This window comes from Cygnus atratus, chromosome 28 (assembly GCF_013377495.2).
Source record: "Cygnus atratus isolate AKBS03 ecotype Queensland, Australia chromosome 28, CAtr_DNAZoo_HiC_assembly, whole genome shotgun sequence".
In the NCBI taxonomy this organism is placed as follows: Eukaryota; Metazoa; Chordata; class Aves; order Anseriformes; family Anatidae; genus Cygnus; species Cygnus atratus.
The window spans coordinates 373,959-398,968 of NC_066389.1; the positions used below are offsets into that span (position 1 = coordinate 373,959).

At 64.2% G+C, this 25,010-nt stretch overlaps 1 protein-coding gene across 1 annotated transcript; it reads left to right on the plus strand.

Annotated features, from left to right (window-relative positions):
* On the plus strand, positions 1-24,374 carry KCNN3 (potassium calcium-activated channel subfamily N member 3). The gene is made up of 8 exons (XM_035567255.2): positions 1-741; positions 5,076-5,171; positions 9,963-10,381; positions 14,725-14,866; positions 16,951-17,061; positions 18,949-19,076; positions 19,282-19,351; positions 20,664-24,374. The coding sequence occupies exons 1-8, from the start codon at positions 1-3 to the stop codon at positions 20,958-20,960; spliced, it is 2,004 nt and encodes a 667-aa protein (XP_035423148.1). The 3' UTR covers positions 20,961-24,374.
* The last annotated feature ends 636 nt before the right edge of the window (positions 24,375-25,010 follow it).

Below are 25,010 nucleotides of genomic sequence, written 5' to 3' on the forward strand. Positions count from 1 at the left end.
ATGGACACGTCGGGGCACTTCCACGACTCGGGCGTGGGGGACCTGGAGGAGGACCCCCGGTGCCCTTGCCCGTCGTCGGGGGACGAGCGCCCGCCGCCCGCCGCGCTGCCGCCGCTCCAGCACAGCCTGTTGCACTCCTCGCCCGGGTCGCTGCGGGCCCCTCCTCCCGCCGCCCCCGCCGCCCTCCACCCTTCCTCCCGCCACGGCAGCCAGCTCAACCTCAGCGACCACTTGGCCGGTCACTCGCCGGGCTCGGCGGCGGGCGGCGGCGGCAAGCACCGGCAGCCCAGCCCGCTGGTGCACCGGCGGGACAGCAACCCGTTCACCGAGATCGCCATGAGCTCCTGCAAGTACAGCGGGGGGGTGATGAAGCCCCTCAGCCGGCTCAGCGCCTCCCGCAGGAACCTCATCGAGGCGGAGCCCGAGGCGCAGCCGCTGCAGCTCTTCGGGGCCGGCGGGCCCCCCGAAATCGTCGTCTCGCGCGAGGACAACCACGCGCCCGCCACGCGGCCCCCCGCCCGCCGAGGCCCCCGCGCCGACCGCCCGCCCGCCCGCCCGGCCCCCGCCGCCTTCGCCAAGGGACCCAAGCGCAAGGCGCAGAACATCGGCTACCGCCTGGGCCACCGGCGCGCGCTCTTCGAGAAGCGCAAGCGCCTCAGCGACTACGCGCTCATCTTCGGCATGTTCGGCATCGTCGTCATGGTCATTGAGACCGAGCTCTCCTGGGGGCTCTACTCCAAGGTGCGGGCGGCCGCGGGGAGGTTGGGGGCCGCTGGGGTGGCCGTTGGGGGTGTTTGGGGCCGGACGGGGCCGTGTGGGTTTGTTGGGGTCCCGGGGGCTTCGCGGTGGCCGTCGGTGTTGGACGGGGCGGGCGCCGATGGGGCTGCGTGCGGCGGGTGCTTTGGTTGGGGTGGGCGCCACGTCCTGGCGGAGCTGCCCCGTGCCCCCGGTGGGTGTCAACAGAGGGGACGGGGACTGCCCCATCTGGCACTGCGGGGCCTCCCGGCCGCAGAGGGCAGGGGGCTGCCGGGCCCCCCACCTGGCCGGCCCTCGTGAGCAGGAGCCCTGCTGGTGCTGGGTGCACCTTGGCTCATCCCCACCTGCGGCTCCTGCCTGGAGGCCCCATAGAAGCCCCCGACTGCCCTTCGGGGAGCGAGGGGATCCGTCTGCATCCCTGCTGGCCCCGTGGTGGTGGTTGAGGGCTGGGGACTCCGGGGCTGGCTGGTGCAGGGGGCCTGGGGGGGCCCAGCCTGGCCCCGCAGCCTCTCTGCCGCCACCGCAGCCGGCGGGAGCTGCCAGCAGCCTGCCTGTGCCCTGCCAGCATCGGCCTCGTGTCACCGCAGGCCCACCCAGTGGGCACGGCCTCCTGGAGGTGGCCCTGAAGTCAGGGGGCACTGGGGAGCCTGGGGGTCGGCAGGGGCGGATTCGCCCTTATGAGCTCCCAGGGTGGGTGCTGTGGCTGGGGGTGGGGTCAGAGGGGGTGCTGGGCATCCCCTGGGGTGCTGGGCAGGGGTGGGTGGGAGCAGCTGTGGCTGGGGGTCCTCGTCCTCTTCCAGCAATGCGGGCACCCCGTGTGTGGTCTCCTCGAGGAGCTGTGCCCTCCGTGGTGCGGCGAAGCCCTCCATCCTCCTCCACACCCCTTTCTTCTGTATTTTTTTTTTTTTATTGCAGGACGGTGTCTTTTATTTATAATTCTCCCCCCACACACCCCTTTCAGCTCCTGCTCCCTGGCTGTGCTCGTTGGCAGCGATATGAATAACTCTTTGTATAGACATCTGTCATGTTATTTATACCTATCCAGAGAGGGGAAGGGAATAGGCACCCGCGCTGGCAGGGCGTGCATGGCACCCATGGGCGTCAGTGGGACAGCGCTGCGGGGGGGCTGGAGGGGGGCTTGGAGGACCCCGGAGGGTCCCCGTGCCGCGGGGCAGGGTGCCACGTGCGTGGGGACGGTGCGGAGGGGAAGGAGCCGTGTGGGAAGGGGCTGCTCGCTGCTTCCTGCGATTATCTGGCAATCGCGGTGGGGAGGGCTCGTGCGGGTGGAGGGGGCGATGGAGCTGAGAGCAGGTGGAGGCAGGGACGTGCCCGGGGGTCCCGTGGGCGCGGGGGACCCTGCGGTGTCCCCATGGAAACGGGTCGGGATGCGGGTGCACCCCCCAGAGGTGCCTCCCCGAGCCCCAGCTGCCCGCAGCTGCCGCTGGGGCTGAGCCGAGCTGCGGGGAGCCCCGGCTCCTTCTGCTCCGGTCGAGGCACGGGGATGTCTCAGCGCCGAGCCCCGCATCCCTCACTCCCCGTGCCGAGGGAGGACGATGCTCTCGTCCACCGCCAGAGCCTCTTCCAGGCGTTTTCCACTCTGCCCTGCAGCAGGAGCGGGGCTAAGCCTCCCCCTCCCCGGGGTGCCCACTACCTGTTGAGCCACAGACACCCGTGTGTGTGGTGCTGGGGGGTGGGGGGGGAGGAGAGAAAAGAGGGGGTGACCGGCCGCCCTCGCCGCACAGCACGGCTGCCAGCAGCGCTGCCGCGGCGCTCAGCAGCCCCAGCACGCCGAGCGGCTGTGTCAGCCGGGGAAGACCCCGTGAGTCAGCGCTGCCTCCATGCAGCCGCCCCGACCCCTGCTCCGGCAGCTGCCGCCCGCCCGCGGTGCTCGTGCCGAGGGCTCGGGGGCATGGGCAGGGAGCTGCTGCCAGCTGGAGAAGGGTTTGGGGCTCAACGGGCCCCCGCAATCCCCTCCCCTCCCGCTGAGCACACCCTGGGGTGCAGAGGGGGCTCCCCGGTGCCTCGCACGGAGCCGTGGGCGACTGTCTATAAATACCCCCCAGCAGCCCTCAGCCCCCTCCATTAGGAAACCGGAGCTCGCTGGCAGGGACGCGGCCGTGACCGAAGGAGCGCCCAGTGCCGGGGCCGGCAGCTGTCGCGTGGATGGGGATTTCGGTGCTGCCGGCCCTGGCCCGCATCCAGCTCTGCCCCCGTGGCCGGCAGCAGAGATGCCGCACGCTCCTCAGGATGTCGAAGCCGGTCAGCGGGGCGAAAGGGCTGGAGCAGGGTCCGGCCTGTGGATAAACTGGGCTTGGAGATGCAGCGGCCAGGTTTTGCCTGCTTTCTGCCCATCCCTCGGGCGGGATGCGGCCTCTCCTGCCCCCAAGGCCGGCAGCGCTGCTTCCTGGCACCGCCAGCAGCCTGCACGGCACAGCCAGGGCGAAGCAGCCTGGCACTTGCACGCAGCGCAGGGAGGATGCGTGCCGGGGTCCCTTGGGGGGCCGAGGCGTCGGTGCCGCTCGGACAAGGTCTCCCCGGCCCCGCGGTTTTCTTTGTCGCGAGCGTGGGAGCCGGCAGCCGCTCTTCCTGCCAGGCCCCTGCGGGACCGGCGCTGGCCGGAGGCGTTGAGAACGGCGGTGGGTGTGCGGTGACCTTTGCCAAACGGTGTTGGCCTCATTGCCTCCCTGCCCGGCCGTACTGGGGGGGGGGTTCTGCCCCCCGCGTGCGCCCTTCCCGCTTGGTTTTGGGGTGACGTTGGGTGCCAAGCCACGCCACCTGGGGGGCGGCCCTGCAGAGGTGACAGTGCACGAGGACGGTGCCCGGAGCCGGGAGAGGAGGGATGAGCGTGGACCGTGCCGAGCGAGCCGGGCGCTTGGGGGGTTCCCATCTGCTGCCCTTCGCCGTCCGTACCAGCCCCGGTGCCATGCGGCACTGCTTGCCAGGACCCCTTGGGGTGCGTGTGGATGCGATGGCCCCGGCAGCGCGAGGTCCCCATGGCTCAGGACAGGGCAAGGGCTGCCAGCTGCCTGGTGCAGCACCGCGCTGGCACGGGGCAATGCCAGTTCCGTGGCTTTGCATCCTCAGCCGGCGCCGCCAGGCAGCTGCCTCGCCGCGGGTGCTGGCAGGAGGAGGGTTAAGGATGTCTAGACGGCGACTGAGATTGGCCCTAAAGGATGCCAGATCCGTTGCGGGAGTGACATCTCGCTGCAATTAATCCCGGGTGTTCCCCCGAGACACCGGCTCGCTAAAAATAGCCAGCTCGCTGCCAGCTCGCCCCGTGGCGCTCGGTGGCGGTGGCGGAGCCTCTCGGGGTCCCACCGGCCCCACGCTGCGGGGAGGGTCCCATGTGTGGATGCAGGCAGCATCACCCAGGCAGGATCGGTGCTTCGGGAGGGCCCGGCCTTGGCACGAGCCCTGCCCTGGAGGTTGCCTATTAATAGCGTTGTTTGGTCCCCGGCACTTCTCTCAACACCAGCCATTATATGCACACAATTGAGAGGCGAGTGCCAAGTTGTGAAGCTGCTCACAATGCGTGGCCGGAGCACCCTGAGCGTCCGCAGCGCTGCCAGCAGCCTCTCCTTAGGAAAACTTTCCTCTCTCCCTTCTTGAAACTCCCCCCGTCTGTCCACGGCTCGGCCTTTCCTGCTGCCCTGGTCCCGTTCCACGCCCCGGCCGCGTTGGCCACGGGGGGAGATGAGCACCAGGAGGGGGCTGCTGCTGCCCGGGGGGCCAGCACAGGCTCACAGCGACCGAAACGGGGTCTGGGGATGAGCCTTCGGGGGGGAAGGTGAATCCTGCCCTTCCCTATAGGGAGCCAGGGGAGGCTGGGAGCATTTGCTTTAGTCACCAGTGAATCAGGGGCTGGTTTAATTTACATGGAGCTAATTAGCAGGAGGATCTGATTAGACCATCCATTAGGGTGCCATAATATTGGGCTAACGCTGGATGTGGATGGATCGCTGGAGTCGCTTGTCCCAGCCGAGGGGAGGCTGGTAATTTCATTTGGTGGAAATGGATTTAGAAAAAAAAATAAATAAAAACAATCAAAATATTTTGGAGAAGGCGCTGCTCTCCAGAAGTGCCCCCAGTGCACGTGGCAATGTCAGGGCTGGGGCCCCTGTGCTGAGATGCCGACGATGGGGAGCTGGGGTGGCCGAGTGCTGGGGGAGGGCGTGGGATGCCCGTGCTGGGGAAGGGGGTCAGCATCTCCCTGGGGGCGCAGAGCGGCGCTGGTGCCACCCTCGAGGCTTGTGGTGCCACGCGTCCCGCTGCCCGTCGGGGTCGCCGCCGCTGACGCTCTGCCTGCTGTTTCCTTGCAGGACTCCATGTTCTCCCTGGCCCTGAAATGCCTTATCAGCCTGTCCACCATCATCCTGCTGGGCCTCATCATCGCCTACCACACGCGGGAGGTGCAGGTAGGTCCTGGGGCCCCTGGCCCTGACAGCCAGGCTGCAGGCTTTGCGGCTGCGCCCGGCCACCAGCCCGCAGGGTTTGGGTGCCAGGACATCCTTTCCCTCCCGTTAGGTCCCTCTGGCTGTTGACCCTCATAAGGGGAAGAGCACCTGCAATCTGCTCTGCAGGAGCGATGGGAATTAGCTCGTTAATACCATTAAAGCTGCCACCGCCTCTCCCTGGCTGGGTTTTGCTCCCTCACCCTGCTCCCAGGTTTGCAGGGGTACCCTGGCCTGGGTGAGGAGGCAGCAGGGCAGGGCCCCAACTTTCTCTTTTCACTGCACGGATGATATGCCAAGGGAAGCTGTGAAATACTTTCCTAATCAAGCCTGCCCATTCTTTTCCTCTTTGCTTGCTCCAGCGTTGCTGGGAGAGGAAAGGGCTCCCAGTTTGCTCCGGCTCAGTGCTGACGTATTTTGGGGATGGGAGAAGGAGCCGGTGCTGGTGTGATCCTGCCCGGATGGCAGCTTGTGAACCGTGCCCTGGGTTTGGGGACTGTTGTGGCAGAGTGGCTGGGGCGCGCGGCCAGCGCTGCTGTCCCCAGGGTGCCCTGTCCCCTGCCAGCCCCTCCAAGGCCGTGCCTGGGACTGGCTCCTGCTCCTCCTGCGGGTTCGATGTGTGCAAGCGGCCAAGGAAAGGCGCTGGAAAAGCAAACTTCCTCCCCGGGCTCCTGGCCAAGCCAGGGCTGCAGCGTCCGAGCAGCAGGGCCAGGAGCCACCAACGTCCCGGTGAGCCCGGCAAGGGACCCTGCAGCCTTGGGTGCCTGTTTGGGGCCAGGTCCCCACTGTCCCGCTCGAGGCTGGCTTGCCTTGCGTGCACTGTTGGGTCTGAGCTTGTCCGGCCCTAAAAAGCAGAGCTGTGCTGCGGTGCTGGCAAAACCTCGGTGCAAAAGGGTTCTGCACGGGCTGCTTGCGCTCCAGCCTGCGCCGGAGGGACTGCCCGCGGGTGATGGGTTGCTCAAAGCAAATATTTGAGAGAGCTGGGTTTTGCTGGAATAATATTTACCCCCAGGGCTGCTTTGTTTGTGGTCAGCAGGGCAAGCTGCACCCCCAGCTCTTTCTGGCTTCCTCTGGTTGTTGTTCTTGGTTCTGCAAACACCGCATCCACCCTGACCGGCATGCAGGGCTGTACAGCTCTCATCCTGCTCCGCCTGGAGACGGGGCTGGAATCCCCATTGTCTTCAAGTGCGTGGCCCCTCCGATGGCCCAGGTCTGCTTATTCAGGCTGTGGGTCAGGAAAGTGCTGGAGGACGTGCTAAAATCTGCAGAACCGGCGGGATCGGGGACGTAAGCCTACGGGCAGGATGCTGCGCCGGGTGCTCGCTGGCAGATGGGAGAGGCAGGCGCTGAGCACGGTGATGGGCCGTGAAACCAAAGCAACCCCAGCGCAGCTCCCAACGTGCGAAGGTTTTCCACCCCGAGGCTTTCTTCCTCCACCGAACAGCTCAGTTCCTTCCACCTTTCCCCACGGACTTGCCAAGGTCTTTGCATCCTCGTGGTTCCTCCTCTGGGCCTTCTCCAGTCCTCCCGCGTCTCCGTTGACGCACGCCGTGCAGAGCGGGACATGTTGTTTTGTGCTCCCTGTTGGCAGCAACGAGCGCTGTGAAATATTTTCCTCCGCTGTCCTGCCTGCAACCCCCTGCCCAGCGCAGCCTCCTCGGCCACTGTCCCGCGTCGTTCCTGGAACCCTTGGGTTTTGCCGGGCTTCATCTTCTCCAGCTGGAGCCAAGGGAGCCCATCGCCGGTGGCCGGCTCTCTGAAGCGCTCCTGCCGGGAGCGTTCCCGGTCCCTGTGCACAGAAATCGCATTGGCCTGCACGATGAACCCTGCTGCAGCCGAGCTGCACCGCGCCGCCCACTTCGCCCCCTTCTGCTGCGCCGGTGACTCCGGCAGGGGAGGAAATGAGATTGGTTTGACTCGATTTGCCCCTGACAAATCCATGCTGGCTGTTTATCGCCCTATTATCTTTTAGGTACTTATAAAGGGATTGCCGATAATCTGGCCCAGGATCTCAGCAGAGATGGAAGTGGGGCTGACAGCTGTAAATCCTCAGCTTCTCCTTTCCTCCTTGCTCGGGGTGGGGGGGCTGCGTTCACCCTGCCAGCACTGCCAGCCCTCCCCACCCTATAGAAAAGATTAGGCAAGAGCCTCGGCTGCTTCCCTCGGTGCTAATTGCGTTAATCGACAAGTCCTGGGGACGTTCCCAGCTCTCCCCTTGCCGTGGTTTCTCTGGGGCTGGGGGCATTGCCTTGTCCCCACGCAGCGGTGGCAGGAGGGGCTGCCGGCTCTTCGCCCCCACGCTGCCCTCTGTCCCCCGCACCGCGTCCTGGTGTCCATGGGCTCGGCAGCTGGCTCTGCCTGGGATGGGAAGGAGCAGGCAGAGACGTTTTCCTCGGGAGGATTTATCCCCCAGAGGAGATAAAGAGCAGCCGCCCAGCATCCTGGGTCCTTTTCCTGTTGCATCTGACTGTAATGAAGTGCGTGGTGATGGATGGGCGCATCCCTGCTCCCACGGGGCAGCAGCTCCGGCGGCCAAGCTGGCTCTGCGGCAGGGGAGGTGGCTGTCACCACCAGCTGTCACCCGGCCGGCTGAGACAGTGGCAGGTCCCCGCGCTGTCCCCGTGCCCATCGCCCCTCCAGCCAGGGCTGCAGGTGAACAAGATCCTTCCCTGCGGTTCCTCTTCCCCCGCCCCCAGCAGCCTCTCAGCTCCCTGCCTCCTGCTGCGAGGCCACGATCTGCTGCTAATTGCGCGTGTCACTCGCTCCTCGTTACAGCTGAGCGCGTGCAGGAAGCTGGCACAGCCCAGCCTCCCTCCTCCCTGCATGGGTTGCTCCCGGCCCTTTGCACCTGCGTGGCGGGGGCTGCCCCGCTCCCATGGGTGCTGAGGGGCTGGCTGCTGAGGGAGGCGACGGACTTGGCACAATTTGGTGCTGGCGTGGCCTCGGGGACAGTGCAGCACGTGCCATCCCGTGCCAGCGCGGTGTTTGCTGCTGCTGCACGTGATGGGGGACAGCGCTCAGCTGGCCTCCAGGCTGCCAGCTCAGGCAGGAGGTTTTGGGGGGGCTGCCTTGGGGATGCCCAGAGCCGTGGTTTGTGCGTCCAGTCCCCACCTGTGCACCCAAGGGTGCCGGAGCGCTGCCCTGTGAGCCCCATGGGTGTGCACGGAGGTGGGAGCCGCAGCCCCAGCACACCCCGTGCCGGGATCCCTGGGTGAGCTGTGGGAGCAGAGACCCCCGGGGGGTCACGGAGCGAGCACCCTGCTGGGAGCCTCTCCTTCCACTGTGCGGCTTCCCGCCACCTTTCCTTGTGCTTTCCCGCACGCTTCGCTCGCCTGCAGCCGCGGTGATGAACGCACTTGCTCCTTCCCCTGCCGGAGCTGATGCCGGGGTGCCGCCGGACTTTGCCTGGGGTTTCCATGGAAACGCGCTGCAGCGATGCGCTGTGAGCTGCAGAGGGGCTGCAGAAGGGGAAATCTGCCCCGAGCACCCCCCCCTTGCCCGTGCCCTTCACCCGGTGCAATTCCCCACATGCAGCCAAAAGGCTCTCTGGCTTTTTCCTCTTGCTAATTTGTTTATTTTTAACACCCTTTTCCAGGAAGGAATGGGCTGTCAGCTTGCTAAATGCCTGAGGATCTCCCTTGACAGCTTGGAGCACTTTTTTATAAACAATTTCTCAAAGCAGCTAAAAGGAGTGGAGCTTTCCAAACAGAAAGGGAGGTGGCCGGGGACAGGCGCTCCGTGAGTCAGTCCCGGCGGCTCTCGCCGTCCCTGGGGACAGCCCCATGTGCCGCGCCGTGCCGGCCCCGCGGCTCACGGCAGGTGCCAGGGCTGGGGGTGCCGATGGAGCGTTGTGCCAGGGATCCCACCCCCCCCAGATGCTCCCAGCCCCCAGGACGAGCCGGGGTCACCCTGCTCTTTCCAGGGTCGAGGAGGTGCTGGTGTGGGTAGTGTGCTGCCGCGTCCCCTTGGGGTCCGTTTCCAGCGGTGTCTTTGCCAAGTGCTGCTCATGGGGAGTCCCCGAGCTGGTCCCTGCTGTTGGAGGGGACATTGGTGGCACCGATGTGGCCCAGCTTGTGTGGAACAGAGCCGTGGAGGCACACGAACACATGGATCGAGGCCGCGTCTCCCGCGGGCCGTGTGGGTGATGCTGGGCAGTGCACGGCTCCCGGCCAGGCGAGGAGCCCCTGCTCCCATCCTGCTGGGTGCTGGGGCTCCTGCAGAGCGCCCGGCTCCTGCTGCAGCGGTTGGCGAGGAGTGGTGCCGCGCTGCTTTGCCCAGGATGAACCTGCAGTTGCTATGACGACCCGGTCCCATCCATTGCCACGCTTCCTCCTGAAAAGTTGCCCGCATCGGCGTCGCCAGCTCCTGGCCCTCCGCCTGCGGCTGGGAGCGGAGCAGGGCTGCGGTGGCACCTGGGTGACGCCACTTCTGGTGCGAGCAAAAGGAGCGGGGTGGCTTGCGCCAGTGGCACCGTGGCTCGCCCATCTCTGCCGCTGCAGCGGGGATGTCTCTGGGCACCCTAAAGCTTTCTGGGGCATTCCCAGCGCCACAGCCGTGCCCTGAAGGTGCAGGCAGAGCAGCTGGAGGGTTCGGGGAAGGTTTGTTCCCACTGCTTCCATCCCTGGTCCCCCAGGGCAGTTCCCTTTATCCATCTCCGTGGGGCTCTGGGGTCGGTCCCCTCCAAGCTGCGGGGCTGTGCTGCGGGGCAGGGGTGGCCGGGCCCCCCTGTAACCCTGTGGTTTTGCCTCCCGGTAGCTCTTTGTGATCGACAACGGGGCCGACGACTGGCGGATAGCGATGACGTACGAGCGCATCCTCTACATCAGCCTGGAGATGCTGGTTTGTGCCATACACCCCATCCCCGGGGAGTACAAATTTTTCTGGACAGCCCGCCTGGCTTTCTCCTACACGCCTTCTCGGGCAGAGGCGGACGTGGACATCATCCTGTCCATCCCCATGTTCCTGCGCCTCTACCTGATCGCCCGGGTGATGCTGCTGCACAGCAAGCTCTTCACCGACGCCTCGTCGCGCAGCATCGGAGCACTCAACAAGATCAACTTCAACACGCGCTTCGTCATGAAGACCCTCATGACCATCTGCCCCGGGACGGTGCTGCTGGTCTTCAGCATTTCCCTCTGGATCATCGCCGCGTGGACGGTCCGGGTGTGCGAGAGGTGAGAGGGGCGGGGGCTGAGGCTGGGATTTGGGGCGCGGGGCTTTGGGGTGCCTGGAGCAGGCAGGGAGAGTCCCCAGCAGGTGCCCTGGGGATGGCGGGGGGAGGACGTGGGGGCCCCGCTGGGTGCGGGGAGGCTGGCGAGCGGCGGCGCCTGGCTCTGGCGTCGCTGCGAGCCGAGTGCCATGACAACACCGCGGCTGCAAACCCACTGCCGGATGGCATCACGCCGGCATCGCCGCGCTCGGCGCAGGGGTTGCTGTGGAGACCGGTCCCGGCGGGTACCACGGCGCCTCCGGTGCTGGGATGCACCAGCACCCCTCGGGGCCCCCTGTGGGTGCCAGGGGGCTGCGGAGGGGGCACCCCAGCCCCTGCTAGGGCTTCTCTGGGAGCTGTTCGACCCCGGCTGCCTGCTGTGCATCCCAGGGCAGGGGGAGGGAGAGGCCCCCCCGGTCATGTGTGGGGCTGTCCCCGTCCCCAGGGGGCTGTGCTGGGTGCTGAGCCGCGATCAAAGCAGGGCTAATGGCTCAGGACAGCTCTCAAGCCCTGGCTCCCAGCCTTGCCCTCGCTCAGCAGACACTTGTGCTGGCACTGAAGTGCGGCACCGGCAGTGGGTGGGCCCGTGGGGCTCCCAGGGGGTGCAGGGAGCAGGATACGGCCCTGCCTGCCAGCCGGCTCCGCTCCCAGGTGTTCTTCCACTACTCCTCCACCGCCCCAGGGAGCGGGGCCGGGGCAGCTCCAGCCCTGGTGGCTTGTCCAAGGAGGTGGCCGAGGGCGCGCTGGGAAGCCCCGCTGGGATCGAGGGATGCTGTTGGGGAGCCGGGGCTCCCTCCCAGCACCTGTGGTTTTATTCCCGTGGTGACAGCCACCTCTGCCGGGCCCGTTCCCGTTCCCCCAGCAGCACCGGGACTCGGTGCCACCGGCACCGGGCCCTTGCTTCTCTCCCCCTGGCCGGGGTGGAGGGAGCCAGGGCGCGTGGGCTTGTCTGCAGGAAACCGCTCAACAAGACAAACGCGTGTTATTATTTGCTTTAAGTGAATTAGCCAAATCGCATTAAATCCCTTTAAGTTGTTGCGGCGGTTTGGTGCTGGGCTCAGAAACGCGGGGGTTCGTCACCGCAGCCAGCCCTGAGCCCCCGGCCCCGCTTGGGGGATGCTGCAGGGGGTCCTGCTCAGGGCTGGCAGCACCCGGGGTGCCCAGCTCACTTTTGGGTGCTTGCAAGGCAGGAGGAAGGAAGACCCTCCTCCTCCTCCTCCTCCTCCTCCTCCTCCTCCTCTTCCCTTGCAGAAGTCACCTCCTGGTCCCCCCTGGGTCTCCGAGCTGAACGGAACTGCGTTAGGGCAGCTTTAAGTACCGTGGACGTGGACTGGAGCTGCACGCTTGGATTTTACGAGCTTTTGCAGGCTGCGTTTATGTTCCTGTTTCTCTTAATGATGCTATTAGAATGTGCTGGAGAGTTGTGTGCTCCTTAATTGTGTTTGGGAGGTTTTTATTTGTACCTCCGAAATGGGGAGCGGGCGGGCGGGCTCCCAGGGAACACTCAGGGGATGGATTTCTGCACCTGGGGGGCTTAGGCTGAAAAACCCGTTGTAAATAAATAGCCATTAGCAAGGAAAAATAGAAATGGTGCAGAAGAGCCGCTGCAGATTGCCAGCACAAGAGCTGCCGTGAACTGCCACCACCTCCTTGTGCCTACAGAGCGGCAGACGCGAGCCCCCCTGGCCAGGCTGGAGCTGTGCTGACCCCAGGGACACGCTGTCCCTGGGGCACGCAGAGACCTGGGGGGGGTCCAGGATCCCGGCGACAGGCACTGACCCCAAGGGACGCGCCGTCCCCGCAGCGCGCAGGGGTCCTGGGTGCTGGCACAGCCCCTGCAAGGGCCACCAGGTGTGGCAGCGGGACACTCGTGTCCACCCAAAGCAGTGTGCGCACTGGGGAGAGGACGTGTCCCTGTGCCCCCCCGTCCGGCTGCTGCACCAGCACTGGAACCAGTTTGCTGTGGTTTGCACGGCAGCTCCCGCCCAGCACCCACCCAGGGACGAGGCGCGATCCCCACCGCTGGCGTGGCATCGCCGTGCCGCGTCCCCCCACCTCGCCCTCGCGTCCCCCCGGGGCCGCAGCATCGCTGCGGGCGCCCTCCCCACCCTGCGTGCCGGGGGGGCCGCATCTCCCTGGAGGCAGCGAGTCGCTAAGCAACCCTCGCCCGGCCGCCGCGCTGCCTGCGGTGCTGCCTGCGGCCGCACATGTGCACCCACACGTGCCCCCCGCCCGCTCCCCCTTGTATTTCGGGGTGTTCCACATGTGCACGGCCTCTCGGCACAGCCCGGCCACCCCCAAACCCGCGGCACGGCCGAGCACGTGATCCCAGTGCCGCGATGCTCGGCGTGGAGCTGGGCTGAGCGCTGGGGCGATGCTCGGGGCAGCCGTGCTGCGCTTCGCTCTCCGCGGGGAGCGCAGACGAGGGGGTGCTGGAAATCAGCTCTCGGGTCTAAACAATTGCATCAGCCCTTGGCACGAGCGGCCGGCCCCTCTTCCTGCTCGCGCAATGCCAGCTGCTCCTGTTTATGAGCTCCGAGTGCTTCTTGGAAGAGAAGCCGTCGGTCCGGCTGGAGCCTCCGGAGCCCCCTTCCCCCCGTCAGCCCCCGGCACGTTGTTCCCATCAGCTGGGGTCGTCCCCACGGCCTGAGAGCTCACATCCTGCCACGGGAACCGGGGCTCAGCCTTTATCGGGGAAACGCAAACGCCAGCAGGGGGGAAACGCGCGCCGAGGCGGGGGAAAGCCCGTTGGCCGCATCAACCCGGGGGTGTCCGCTCAGCACGGCACGGCCAGCTCCTCCATGCCACTTGGGTCACCCCTCGGCACGCTGCATCGGGGGCCGGGGGGGGCTGGGTGTCTGCTGGCAGCCCCACGATGTCCTGGGGGACAGAGCTGAGGCTGCGCTGTGGGATGCGTTGGGTGGGCTCGGCACAGGGAGCTGCTGAAGCTGGTTTTTGGGGAGCCCTCACAGGGTCCCGGGGCAGCCGTGCTCTCCAGCCCCTCTCTGCCCAGGCTGGAGCCTCGCCTTGTCGTGGCTGAAGACGCTTCCTCCTGCTCTGCTATTTCATTAGGGTCTCCAGTTACTGGGGGGGGAGGAAGAAAAATGTAGGAAGAGGAGAAAACCCAACTGTTGGGCGAGTTATGAGCTGCGAAGCTTGGATGAATTGATTTGCAGGGAATTGCCAAGAGCTCCATCTGTTTTTCCTCTAATGATTTCGTGAGGAGGCTGGGAGAAACCTGCTGCGGGGAAGGGACGCGGGCAGGCAGGGCTCGGCGCCGGGCGGCGGAGAGCCCGGCGTGGGGGCCGGTGCCCACCCTGGGTGGGACTGGTGGGGCTGGAGTGAGGGGGGGGCACGCACAGCTTGCAAGGAGGGGGCCTGCTCGCGTGTTAGCGGGAGGAGAGGCAGCTGGGCTGCTGCAGTTGCTGACCTCGGCAGGGCAGGAAGCAGGGCAGGAAGCAGGGCAGGACGTTGGGGCTCGGCGGGGACGTGGCCGCGGAAGGTTTGCAGCATCCCTGGAGCTGGAGATGCTCCGCGGGCGCTCGGTCCCGCGCGGCGAGCCTCCCCTGGCTGCGGCCAAGAGCGCGGTGCGTGCCTGCGGCTTGGCAGCGTCCCCGTGGCGCGTCCTGAGCTGATGGTGGGGGGGGATGCGGGAGTGGGGACGGGACGAGGAGCAGATGGGGTCAGCACTGTTGATGCTCGGGGCCGGGGGCTCGTGCCTGAGTCACCACCGTGACCACTTCAACAAAGCACCCTGAGCACGGTGCCCCTACATCCGTCCACTTGCACAGCAGCTCTGGCCAGAAAACGAGTCCTTGGGGGTCCAGATGTGCTGGGAGGCTCTGCCCCGTGCCCTCCAACCACGAGGTTTGCAGGTCCGGACCCTTGTGGGTTAGAGCAGGGGCCCCACATCTGTTTCTCCCATCAGACAGCTCCTGCCGCCACGCCACGTGGCACTGGGGACGGAGCCGGAGGGCCTGGGACGTGGTGACAGGTCTGACCGAAAGCAGAAGCCTTTGCTGTTGAGTTTTTGCTCTGATTTTGTGCATGTGGATTTTTTTTTTCTTTGCCGGAAATTGTGCAATCGCTGTTGCTATGGGGCATCCTGCCGTGCTATTAATCTTTATTCCCTGTTTCACACGATGCTCTCCTGCCTGGGGAGCCGTCGCACCCAGGTGCACCCACTGCAGCACGCGAGCACCCGCTGCCGCGCTGTGCCGGCGTTTCAGGTGGCAAGCCACCTCCCGTGGCACCCAGGTCATGTCCCCGTCCCCTGCTGTGACACTGACACCCGCGTCTCCTTGACAGGTACCACGACCAGCAGGACGTAACCAGCAACTTCCTGGGGGCCATGTGGCTCATCTCCATCACCTTCCTCTCCATCGGGTACGGTGACATGGTCCCGCACACCTACTGCGGGAAGGGGGTCTGCCTCCTCACCGGCATCATGGTAAGAGCCGCGCCGAGCCGGCCGCCCGGCCCCTGGGCTCTGCTCGTCCCCTGCCTTAAGGCTGGGGCAGTGGGGCACTGAGGCAGTGGGGCTTTTATGGGGACCGGCTTCTCGGCAGGCTTGTCCGAGCTGTAACGGCTTCAGCTCTGAGGTCTTGCAGCCTGAAAGCTGCTGGAGCTGTAATTGCAATTGCTGTAAGTGCAGTAATTGGCAGGGCGTGCTGGTTTGGGTAATGAGGGGGTGGCACAGGCTGGGTGCCTGGTGGGTGCTGTGGGGTGCTGGGCTGTGCCCGAATCCCTTGGGGACACAGCGTGGGACACCGGCCCCTGAACTGGAGCACGTTGGGACTGCAAACCTGTGAGCTGGCTTTCCCTTTGCTCGTCCTTGCGGGTGAATTTGGGGTGAATTTGGACCCTTGCGCTGCGAGGGAGCAGGGAGCCAGGCCGTAGCAAAGCCTGGAGGGGGGGCGGGGGGGGCAGCAGCTGCAGATGGGGACACAGAGAGGCCCCCGAGCATCCCTTGGCCGCCCTGCTTGCGCAGCCTGGCTTCCATCGCGCCGAGTGATCCCAAATGCTGCCGGCGTCCCGTGGGGAGTGGGGGCCAGCTGGGAGCGCTCCCCGCCCACGGCACCGCTGCTTCGCTTGCTCGTGGCCAGAAGGTCGCTGTCCTTCGGGGCCCTGAGCGTACCTGCTCCAAGATGCTCATGAGACGTCCCAGCTTGTGCGGCTTTCCAGCTGGGGACAGCTCAGGAGCCAGCGCCAGGGGCCCCAGCGAGGCACGGCTCCTGCGCAGATCAGCACCCCAATTCGGTCCCCACCTTGGGTGCCCGGCTTTAGGGATGGAGCTGCCCCCGTCCCACCTGGCGTGCGGGCGACCAGCACCAGCATCGCTTGGCTCGGCTGCCGTCGTGCCCCAGGAGAGCTCTTGGCTAAGGCGGCTCTGCTGGAGGGTATTAATTTGATATTATCTGCAAGTATTTCATCTGTCTCATGTAAGGTTGGGCGCCAGGGAGGCTGATGCTGTTGATAGGAGCCAACCGAGGGAGAAAACTCAGGGAGGGCTGGACGTGGCGTTTCCACCAGCATGGTGGAACGCTGGCCAGTAAAGCCCCTCTCCACCCAGGAACTAGGGTGGGCACCCCCAGGCTGGGGACCCCCTCAGGGCTGGGGACCCCCCCGGTGCCCCCCTGCAAAGCCCTGGGGGCTAGGAGCACGCTGGGGCTCCCCGAGCAGCAGCACCGGGGCCGCTGGCAAAGGGAGAAGTGGTGAAAGCCGAGAGCGCTCGCTGGGACCTGCCGGGATGCTAAAGGATTCAGCTCAGCCCATGATGTTAATTAATGACTCTTTAATAAATTAAGGATCGTTTGCCAGGGTCGTGGGCCTCTGCCAGAGCACCGGGGAGGGGGGAGTGGCTCATCTGGTGCGGGCAGAGCCAGGCGGCGCGCGGAGCCCTGCGGGGAGCAGAGGGTCCCCTGCCTTGGCACCTTGGGTTTCTGCCGACAAAGGCACGCTGGAGGTGACGGCTGTGGAGCGGCGCGGATCCGCCGCTAATCGCTGGGATAAAGCGAGCTCCAGCTGTCGCCATCTGCGGCCGTTCAGGGGGTCCCGCTCCATCCTGTGGCACTGCAGGGGGCTGGGACCCCATCCCCGCTCTCCTCCGGGGTGCTCGGTGCCTTCCCCGCTGCCCAGTGACCCCGGTGACACCCCTACACGGGGCGAGCATCACGGTGCTGGGACAGATCCTGGCCCGTGGCTGGCAGCGATGAGCAGGATCAGCTCGGCCGTTCCTCGTGTCCCCAGGGCGCTGGGGAGGCGAGGGCTCACCACTGACCTTGTAAATCAGCCCCGTTAATTACTGGGTGCGTTGGCAGCCGCTCAAGGATGCAGTGGGAAGCTGGGTCCTCTGATAAACCCCGGTTAACCTGTTGGGATCATTGGTTTTGTGGGTAGGGGGCATGTGGTGCTTCAGTTAATTAGGGGTTTGCAATCCTGGGGAAAGGCACAAGGGTGAGAGCAACTGCAGGGCTGAATCCACTCCCCAGCCAACATCCCTGTGTCCCCCCCGTCCTTGCTGTCCCCGTGCAGGGCGCTGGCTGCACAGCCCTGGTGGTGGCCGTGGTGGCCAGGAAGCTGGAGCTCACCAAAGCGGAGAAGCACGTCCACAACTTCATGATGGACACGCAGCTGACCAAGCGGGTAAGGTGCCGGGGATGGCTCGGGGTGGGGGCAGCGGGAAGCAGGGGTGTTCCGGGGTGTTTTCTTCTCCGCTCTGATGGGAAACTGCAGCCTGCAGCATCCCCGAGGGTCGGTCCCATGGGTAGCAGGGCGGGAGCGAGGTGTTGAGTGCCTTGAATGCAGAGCAGGCTCAAGCATTACGGTAAAAGCAAACGGCATCAGCCCTCTGCTCCACTCCACTCCACTTTACAGGGCTGTAGGAAATGCAACGAGCTCCGCCGCGCCTTGGGGAGGAAATGCCCGAGTTTTTTTCTTTCCTTGGAGGAGACAGACCATCTCCTCTTGTGGAATATGATCTCACTTATCTCAGTGTCAGGAAGACGAGAGGATTTCAGTGATTCAGCATCTTGCCTGCTGCAGACGAGAGCTGCGCCATGATGCTGCTGCGGTCTCAGTCCCCAAAGAGGGACCCAGAGGCCGTGGCTGCGGCAGGCCCGTGGGCACCAGCTGGGCTGCTCCTGGATTTCAGTCACCAGCAAAACACAGGGGAAGGGGACAAGGGTGGCATCCGGGGCTGTGGGACACCAAGGACATGTCCCATGTGAGCAAACCATGCTGCGGCATCGCAGCTTGAAGTTTGGGCATCTCCACAGAGCTCCCCCACCTCTCCAAGGAAGTGAAATCCCAAACCTGTTCCTGTTTGCCCTGCAAGATGCCAAGGCATCCGTGGTCGCTGCAAGTGGCACAAGGGCCCCGTGACCCGTTGGGCACCGTGTCCCCAGCAGCATGCGAGGTGTGCGGGGGGAGACCTCTGGTCTCAGCAGCCCTGTCATGGCACAGCGTTGGTGACCCAGCAGCGCTGGGTGGGCTCCTAACACCGATGTTGAGGCAGTTTTTATGTGAGATGGAGCGAGGGGCAGTGCAGCCAGGCTTGGAAGCAGAGGCGCAGCCCATCTGCCCAGCTGGTGGGGATGCGGCACCCTCTGAGGGTGTGCACGATGGTGAGAACGGGAGCGCTGAGTGTCCAGCGCTGGGCAAAGCGGCATCCCTGGGCAGGGCAAGCTGACGCTCCCCACCTCGATGCAGGCAAGCAGGTAAAGCACAGCCCGGGTGAGCTGGGGTGCTCAGAGAGCAGCAGCGATGCCCCCAGGAAGGACTCAGCATCCTTCCCCCTTCGGTCCCCGCGGCTGAGCTGTGGCCAGGGCGCTGCAGCCACAGGTGCCTGGGTGGCGTGCGTGGTCAGGCTGGGACAGCACCCAGCTGGTCAGCCCCTTCCTGCGGCCAGGGATGTGGCTCTGTGGGCTGCGTGCCAGGCAGCCTGCGGCCAATTCACTCCGGAGCAAGCAGCAGGGCTGCAGCTGAGCCACAGAAGCTGTGGAAGCCGCGACCTCGTGCCAGCAGCCGGGGCGAGCACGGGGCTGATGCCTTCTGTGCATGCATGCGTCCAGCCAAAACCAGCAGACAGATGCAGGAGAGGAGAAATACTTGGGGATTTATTTTCCTTTGAGGCGTCGGTTCAGTGTAAACTTCCCACGCGGGTGAGGCGCCTGATGGCTGGAGCGCGGGGAGCGGTTTTCCCCAGGGCATCAGAGCGGGGTGGGATGGGGATGTGGACGCGGCGGGGGCCAGGACACGCTGCTCTGCCTGGAGCCCGGAGCACAGGCTGCTCCGTCCCCACCGCGCGTGACCCCGTGCACACACGCAGGAGCTCGTCCAGGCGCACGGAGCCGAGCGCCACGCTCCCAGCTGGGGCGAGTCAAGCGCTGTCGCAGCAGCGGAGCAGCAGCTATTTCTGCTCACAAACGGCAGAACCCAGCGAAGCCAGAGCATTGTTTCCGTGAAATAACATGTCCCACGCGCTGGACCAGATGGGGCCGGTGACCTGCGGCCGACTCCCTTCTCTTACAGATCAAGAACGCTGCAGCCAACGTCCTGCGGGAGACGTGGCTCATCTACAAGCACACCAAGCTGCTGAAAAAGATTGACCACGCAAAAGTCAGGAAGCACCAGAGGAAGTTCCTACAAGCCATTCACCAGTAAGTGGGGTGTGCGCCAGCTCCTGCAGCAATGGGGGGAAGCGGGGAGTGGGCTGCTGAGCCCAGGGGAGGGGTGACCCTGCCCGTCCGCGGGGAACTGGGGACAGTTTCCCATTTCCCTGGAAGCAAACAGGTCTCTGGCTGCGTTTTGCAGCTGCAGTTTGGGAAAGGGGGTGCATCCGTGTTGCTCTCTCCTCCTCCCCAGGTTGCGGAGCGTGAAGATGGAGCAGAGGAAGCTGAGCGACCAGGCCAACACGCTGGTTGACCTTTCAAAGGCAAGTCCTCACTGTAACCTTGCGGACCGGCCAGGCTGCAGGAGTGTTTCTCCTCACTCGGAGAACCTAAAGTAGACCTGGCTGACTGCAAAATGCTCCGGTTCCTGAGCTGTCAGCTGGGAATCGCTGCCAGGGGATTGCTGCCTGTGCAAGGCAGGAGGAAAGAGGACAAACACAAGCTGGGAGGCGGGCGGGGGGGGGCACCCCGCTTCCAGTAAGGGTCTGTGCTCACCATCCCTTGGGAAAGCATCGCAGCCCCAGCTGGGGATGCTCAGCAGTCAGCAGCGCTGGGTTTCATCATTTTAATGTCCTTGTAGTGGAAGAGGGGGTGAGCCCAGCACCGGTCACAGTGCGGAGGGGCTGGGGCCGGATGCGCCGCAGCGGGTGCGTGGTGGCTGCCTCCCACAGCCCGAACCTCCCAACGCCTTGTCCTGGTCTGGCACGGGAAGGCTCTGGGGGCGCAGGCTGGTTTTGCTGGCAGGAAGGGATTAAAACGCAGGGATTATCCTGAGGGGTGGTGCCCCAGATCGCTGCCCATCCTTTGGGGCCCTGCCTGCATCCCGACAGCGGCTGGCTTGAAGCGGGCAGCAGCTACCCCTTCCCGTTCTGCTAACGGGGCTGTTAGGGCAGCTCTGGGGCTCTCGTACCAGCACAGCCAAGGAGATCACCTCTGCCCTGGGGGGCTCTGGGCAGGATGCCTGGGAGCAGGCGGTGGGGCCGAGATGGCCGAGAGCAGCCCAGGAGCTGCAACGAGGGCCCAGCAGCATTAATCACTTTGGTGGGGCACACGTGGGTTGTAATGGAATGGAGCATTAGAGGCAAAGCCACAGCTGCCCCCTGCACCTCGGGTAAACAACCCTACAGACGGTCTGGGGAGGCGACGAGCTGCTCCGCTGCGGTGCCCGCCTGAAGGTGATGCACGGGGAGGCAAGCTGCCAGCCCCCGCTGATGCAGGCTGGTGTAGGGCCCCTCCTGGTCCCCCTCGCCATCCCCTCCTGGTACCCCTCCCTGTCCCCTCATCTGCTGCTTGCTCTTTCTCCTCTATTTCACCGCGTTGTGCTGAGCTTGCAGAGCTGCCTGATGAGAGCTGACAGTGCCGGGGCGTGCTCGCAAGGTCTCAGCAGGCGAAACCTCCGGCGCTTGCAGCCCAGGCAGCGTGCAGTGGCTCAGAAGCAGCCTCTGAAGCCCAGGGATGGTGCAGGGCTGCCTCGCAGGAGCATTGCGAGCAGGGCTCAGCATTTCTGGTCTGGGCAGCGGTGCAGCACCCCTAGCCACCGCGCCAACCCCTCGGCTGTCTCCTCTCTCCCCGCAGATGCAGAACGTGATGTACGACCTCATCACCGAGCTCAACGACCGCAGCGAGGACCTGGAGAAGCAGATCGGCAGCCTGGAGTCCAAGCTGGAGCAGCTCAGCGCCAGCTTCAACTCCCTGCCGCTGCTCATCGCGGACATGCTGCGCCAGCAGCAGCAGCGCCTGCTCGCTGCCCTCATCGAGGCGCGGGGGGTCAGCGTGGCGGTGGGCACCCCGCAAACTCCTCTTTCCGAGAGCCCCATTGGGGTCAGCTCCACCTCCTTCCCCACCCCTTACACTAGCTCAAGCAGCTGCTAAAAATGCAGAGCGAAGCCTCTCGGCCCTCCACGGACACGGGAAGAGCTGACGCGCGGGTCCTGAGGTCTCAAGGGACTTTCTTCGGGTTTCTCGAAGCGCCGCGGGAACGTTCGGTGCGACCAGCGGTGCCGAGCGGGTGCTCGGAGCTCGCTAACGCCTTGGAATAGGAAATCTAATCCCCGTTTAGGTGCCTCTACACGTGGTGAAGGAAGGGGACGGGAGGCGAAGCCTCTGGCAAGGCCCGTGCTGCAGTGTTCGGTGGAGGACAGAAATCCACGCTCAATCTCAGGTCTTCACATTGAAAACAAAACAAAACAAAAACAAAACCAAGTCGGAAGCACTGAAGCAACGGAGACACCAGAGGAAGAGTATTCCACTGTGTGGACCCCGGGGCCGGGTGCGAGGCCGGGGCCGCTCGCCCAGGGCGCGCTCCCCTTCCTCCTGCTCTGCTCCCAGCCCCGGCGGGCAGGCGCCCATCCCGTGGCTTCTTGCACAGGCTCTGACCTAAGATGTCCACGCTCCATCCCATCTCCTTGCCAAGACACGAATGCACACACGCATCTCTCGCATTCCAGGGTAGGTGATGGTGCCTGACCTGCGTGGGGGTGTTTCTCCGGAGCAGCAAGAGGTTTCTGCTCGGGCAGGACAAGCAGCGGTTCTTCTTCTTGGCGCCCGGAGCTCGGGAAGCAGTGCCTAAAGCAAGCGGGGGAACGCCGCCCCATTTCGGAGGTGTCCCCACCGTCACCCACCCCGGAGCACCCCTGCGTTTCGGGAGGGCGCCGGGCACGTCCCCAAGCCTGGTGCCATTCACAGCGGCCCCAGAACTGCCGGGTGCCCAACGCCCCCAGCTGAGCCGATGGCGCCGAGGTTGGGGGCTCCCTGTAAAGCGGTGTAGTGACGAAGGCGAGTACTGAGAGGGAAGCTTCATCTGTTTAAAACCAACCCACCTCCCTTGTCCCGCTTCTGCTGGGTTTGGTGGGGATCAGCAGCACCATCCAGGGCTGGTTCTGGCTTTTAGCTGGTGCTCAGCTCTCTGACGGACGCTTGGGCATCACCTGGCTACTTTGGGAAGGAACCGTTTTCTGTTCTGTTTTCACCATTTCCCCTTTTTCTTAGCTCTTCCCTGCGGTTGTTTTGGGGCTCTGCCTGGTCTTTGCACAGAGCCTTGCCTCCTGCCAGCAGGCTGCAGCTCTGGGATGGTGTTTGCTGCTTTCAATGAAAACTCAGCAGAGGATATTTATATATTTTTAAACAGATGAAGTAACCATGTAATTACTCCGCGATATTAATTACACATCACCCGGCAGTGTCAGTAATTGTAATCAAAGTCACTGTGTTACGCCAGGTATACTTAGCCTGTAATCTTCTCCCGTGTAACTCTTTCACTTCCATAAATAACGCCGCATTTCACGCGCACGTAGGCAGGGCCGTATCAGCCTGGTGCAGAGGGATTTCTGTGCAAAACTCCACTTACTGCTGGTGGTAGGTGTTTTACTCCCTGCGCCCTGCAATTAAAGTTGCATAGAAAACAAGCGGCGGGTAGCGAGGCGCGCTCCCCCCCGCCAGCTCCAGCCATCAGCATGCAGTGGAGGAGGAGGAGGAGGAGGAAGAGGAGGAAGGCTCCTCTGCTGTGGGCTCCGGGGGAGCTGCAAAATGAGCTCCTGGTGCTGCAGAGGTGGTTGTGTTAAGGCTGTCGGTAGCATGGTAGCAAGCCATGGTTGTTCTTGTCGCGTGTTTTGCATTCAGGGAGGAGAGGAGGTGCACGGAGATCACTGCCAGCCTTTTCTATTCCTTGGCCAGCAGCAGATACTCAGCTTCTGGGAATGCGCTGCTCTTCCCCTTTTCAAAGATCTTGTCATTAGTGTAATTGTAGGGTGGGCAGGACTGCTGGGAGAGTGTCACTGCCTCGGCAGCAGCCCAAAGTCTATTCTGAGCCTTGCTGCTGATCCCCGTGTGCCTACAGGTAACCCTCGTCCACACTTCCCCGGTCCTAAGATGGGGATAAAGAAGCTTCCGCCCGTCTTTGCAAGGAGGTTTCAAGCCTGGCAATGAAGAAAGCCTTGTAAATTCTAAGAGCGAGCCTAAAATACAGAATCTCCACTGGCCGCAGGCAGCCAGCAGAGAAAAACATTTCCCCGCCTCTTCTGTGGTTTGTGTAGGAACAAACTGCCGTGTACAACATGTACACGGAGATGCAGAAATACATCGTAGGGCGTTGGATAGCTGAGGGAAGTATTGATGCCTGAGAATCGATATCACCAGCGGGAACCTCCTTACGGGCTAATCATCAAGTCTGGGAAATCAAACTGAGTAAGACGGGATGAGGAAATGCCAGCTGGCTAGGACCTGAGGCTGTGAAGGGGAGTGAAATACCAGCGATGAAAGCTCGAGTAGTGCAACCAGTGCAGGAGAAGCTCCTCTTTGGGCAGAGCTGCTGCTTGGGCGTGCTGTCACGAGGGGCCAGGAGTGACAGGAGCCAGGCTGGGGAGGTGGCATCCCGGCTGCAGTGCTGGGTTGTGCCGGGCCACGTGCTGCTGCACGGCTTTGGGGTGCCGGAACTCATGGCACCACTGCAGCTCCTGGCCCTGCATCCTCCACGCTGGGCTCTGTGCCCTACGACCTGCAGATTGCAGCCCCCAGCCCTGCACCCCACACACTGCACCTCCCGTCCTCACCCCCCTGCACAACCCCAAAACCTCCCTGCCCAGCACCTTGCAGCCCTGGGTCTGCACCCTGTGCTTGGCACCTTGCACCCTGCAGCACGTGCACCCTTGATCCTCCATCCCGCACCCTTGATCCCCCATCCTGCACACTGTGCACCCTGCTTCCTCCATCCTGCACCCCCCCCCCGTTGGTTCAGCACCGCATCCCACTGTCAGTCCTGGGGCCAAGTCCCGGTGCCCACCCCGGGCACTGAGCCCACCGGGGCCAGCCCTGGGGCTCCCCCCACCTCACAGCCTCAGCCCCGCCGCTGGGACCGGAGCCGCCCTGAGGCCACGGTGAGGGCTCCTCTCCCCGGCAGGCAGAAGCGGGCATGGGGCGAGCTCTCCACAACCCCAACCCAAGCACCCCAGCACGGTCTGGTGCCTGGGGTGCGCACCTGGAGCTGTTCCCCCACTCCCTGCATCTTGGTACGAGCGCTGGCGTCACCTCAGTGCATGTGGCAGCCACCAACGCACATGCACTGGGGCGCACGCTCATGCCCCGGAGCTTCCCTCCCCGGCAGCCGGCTGGCAGGACCACGGTGTGCAGCCTCCCCCAGCCTATGGCAGGATGCTCCCCAGTGCTGTTCACACACCTGAGAAAGTTGTTTCGGAGCCTGCAGCCATGGGCCCGGAGAGGCTGCCCCTCCAACTGCGTCCGGGCAAGCGGAGAGAAGAGCTGGGACCACCGACAGATGCGGAGGAAAAGCACAAGAACAAAACTGAAACGTAAATTTATAAACCCAAAGAGATGCTGACCTCCTCCCGCAGCCGGGAAGCCGTCGGACCCTGCACACCACCAGGACCGAAGCTGCCCGCACCCCGGTTTTGCAATGCAAGAGAAAAAACCACCCCGTGCTCTCTTGCTGCTAGAGCCAGCGAGGTGGTCGCGCCCCGAAGCCCCTCCAGGACCCACCCTACGACAGCCAGTCTCCTTTTCGGCACAGCCTTGGTTTTTGCTCCACGAACCTCTTGCACTGCCTGCAAGGAAACGTCCTAGAAACGCCAGAAAAATACAAAATCCTCTCTGCAAACTCACAGACTGAAGCGTTTCTGTCCAGACTTAAGGAGCTTCAACATGGGTTTGCATCTTGCCTCTGTACTGCTCGCTTCTTTTTTAATAATAGGGGAAAGCATAATAGTTTATTTTAACTATGAAATATATTGCTATATTATAAAGGTTATTGTAACTTTCAATTATGGTTTTGTATCCAACCAGTTTGTCAGCAGGCAGCGACGCCAGCCTGCTGCCAAAATGTCTGTTTCTGAGTACAGTCACTGCTCCACGTGAGGACGGAGGCCAGGGGTAGCAGAGGAGGCTCTCTGGACTCCGTCCAGAAGGACTCCA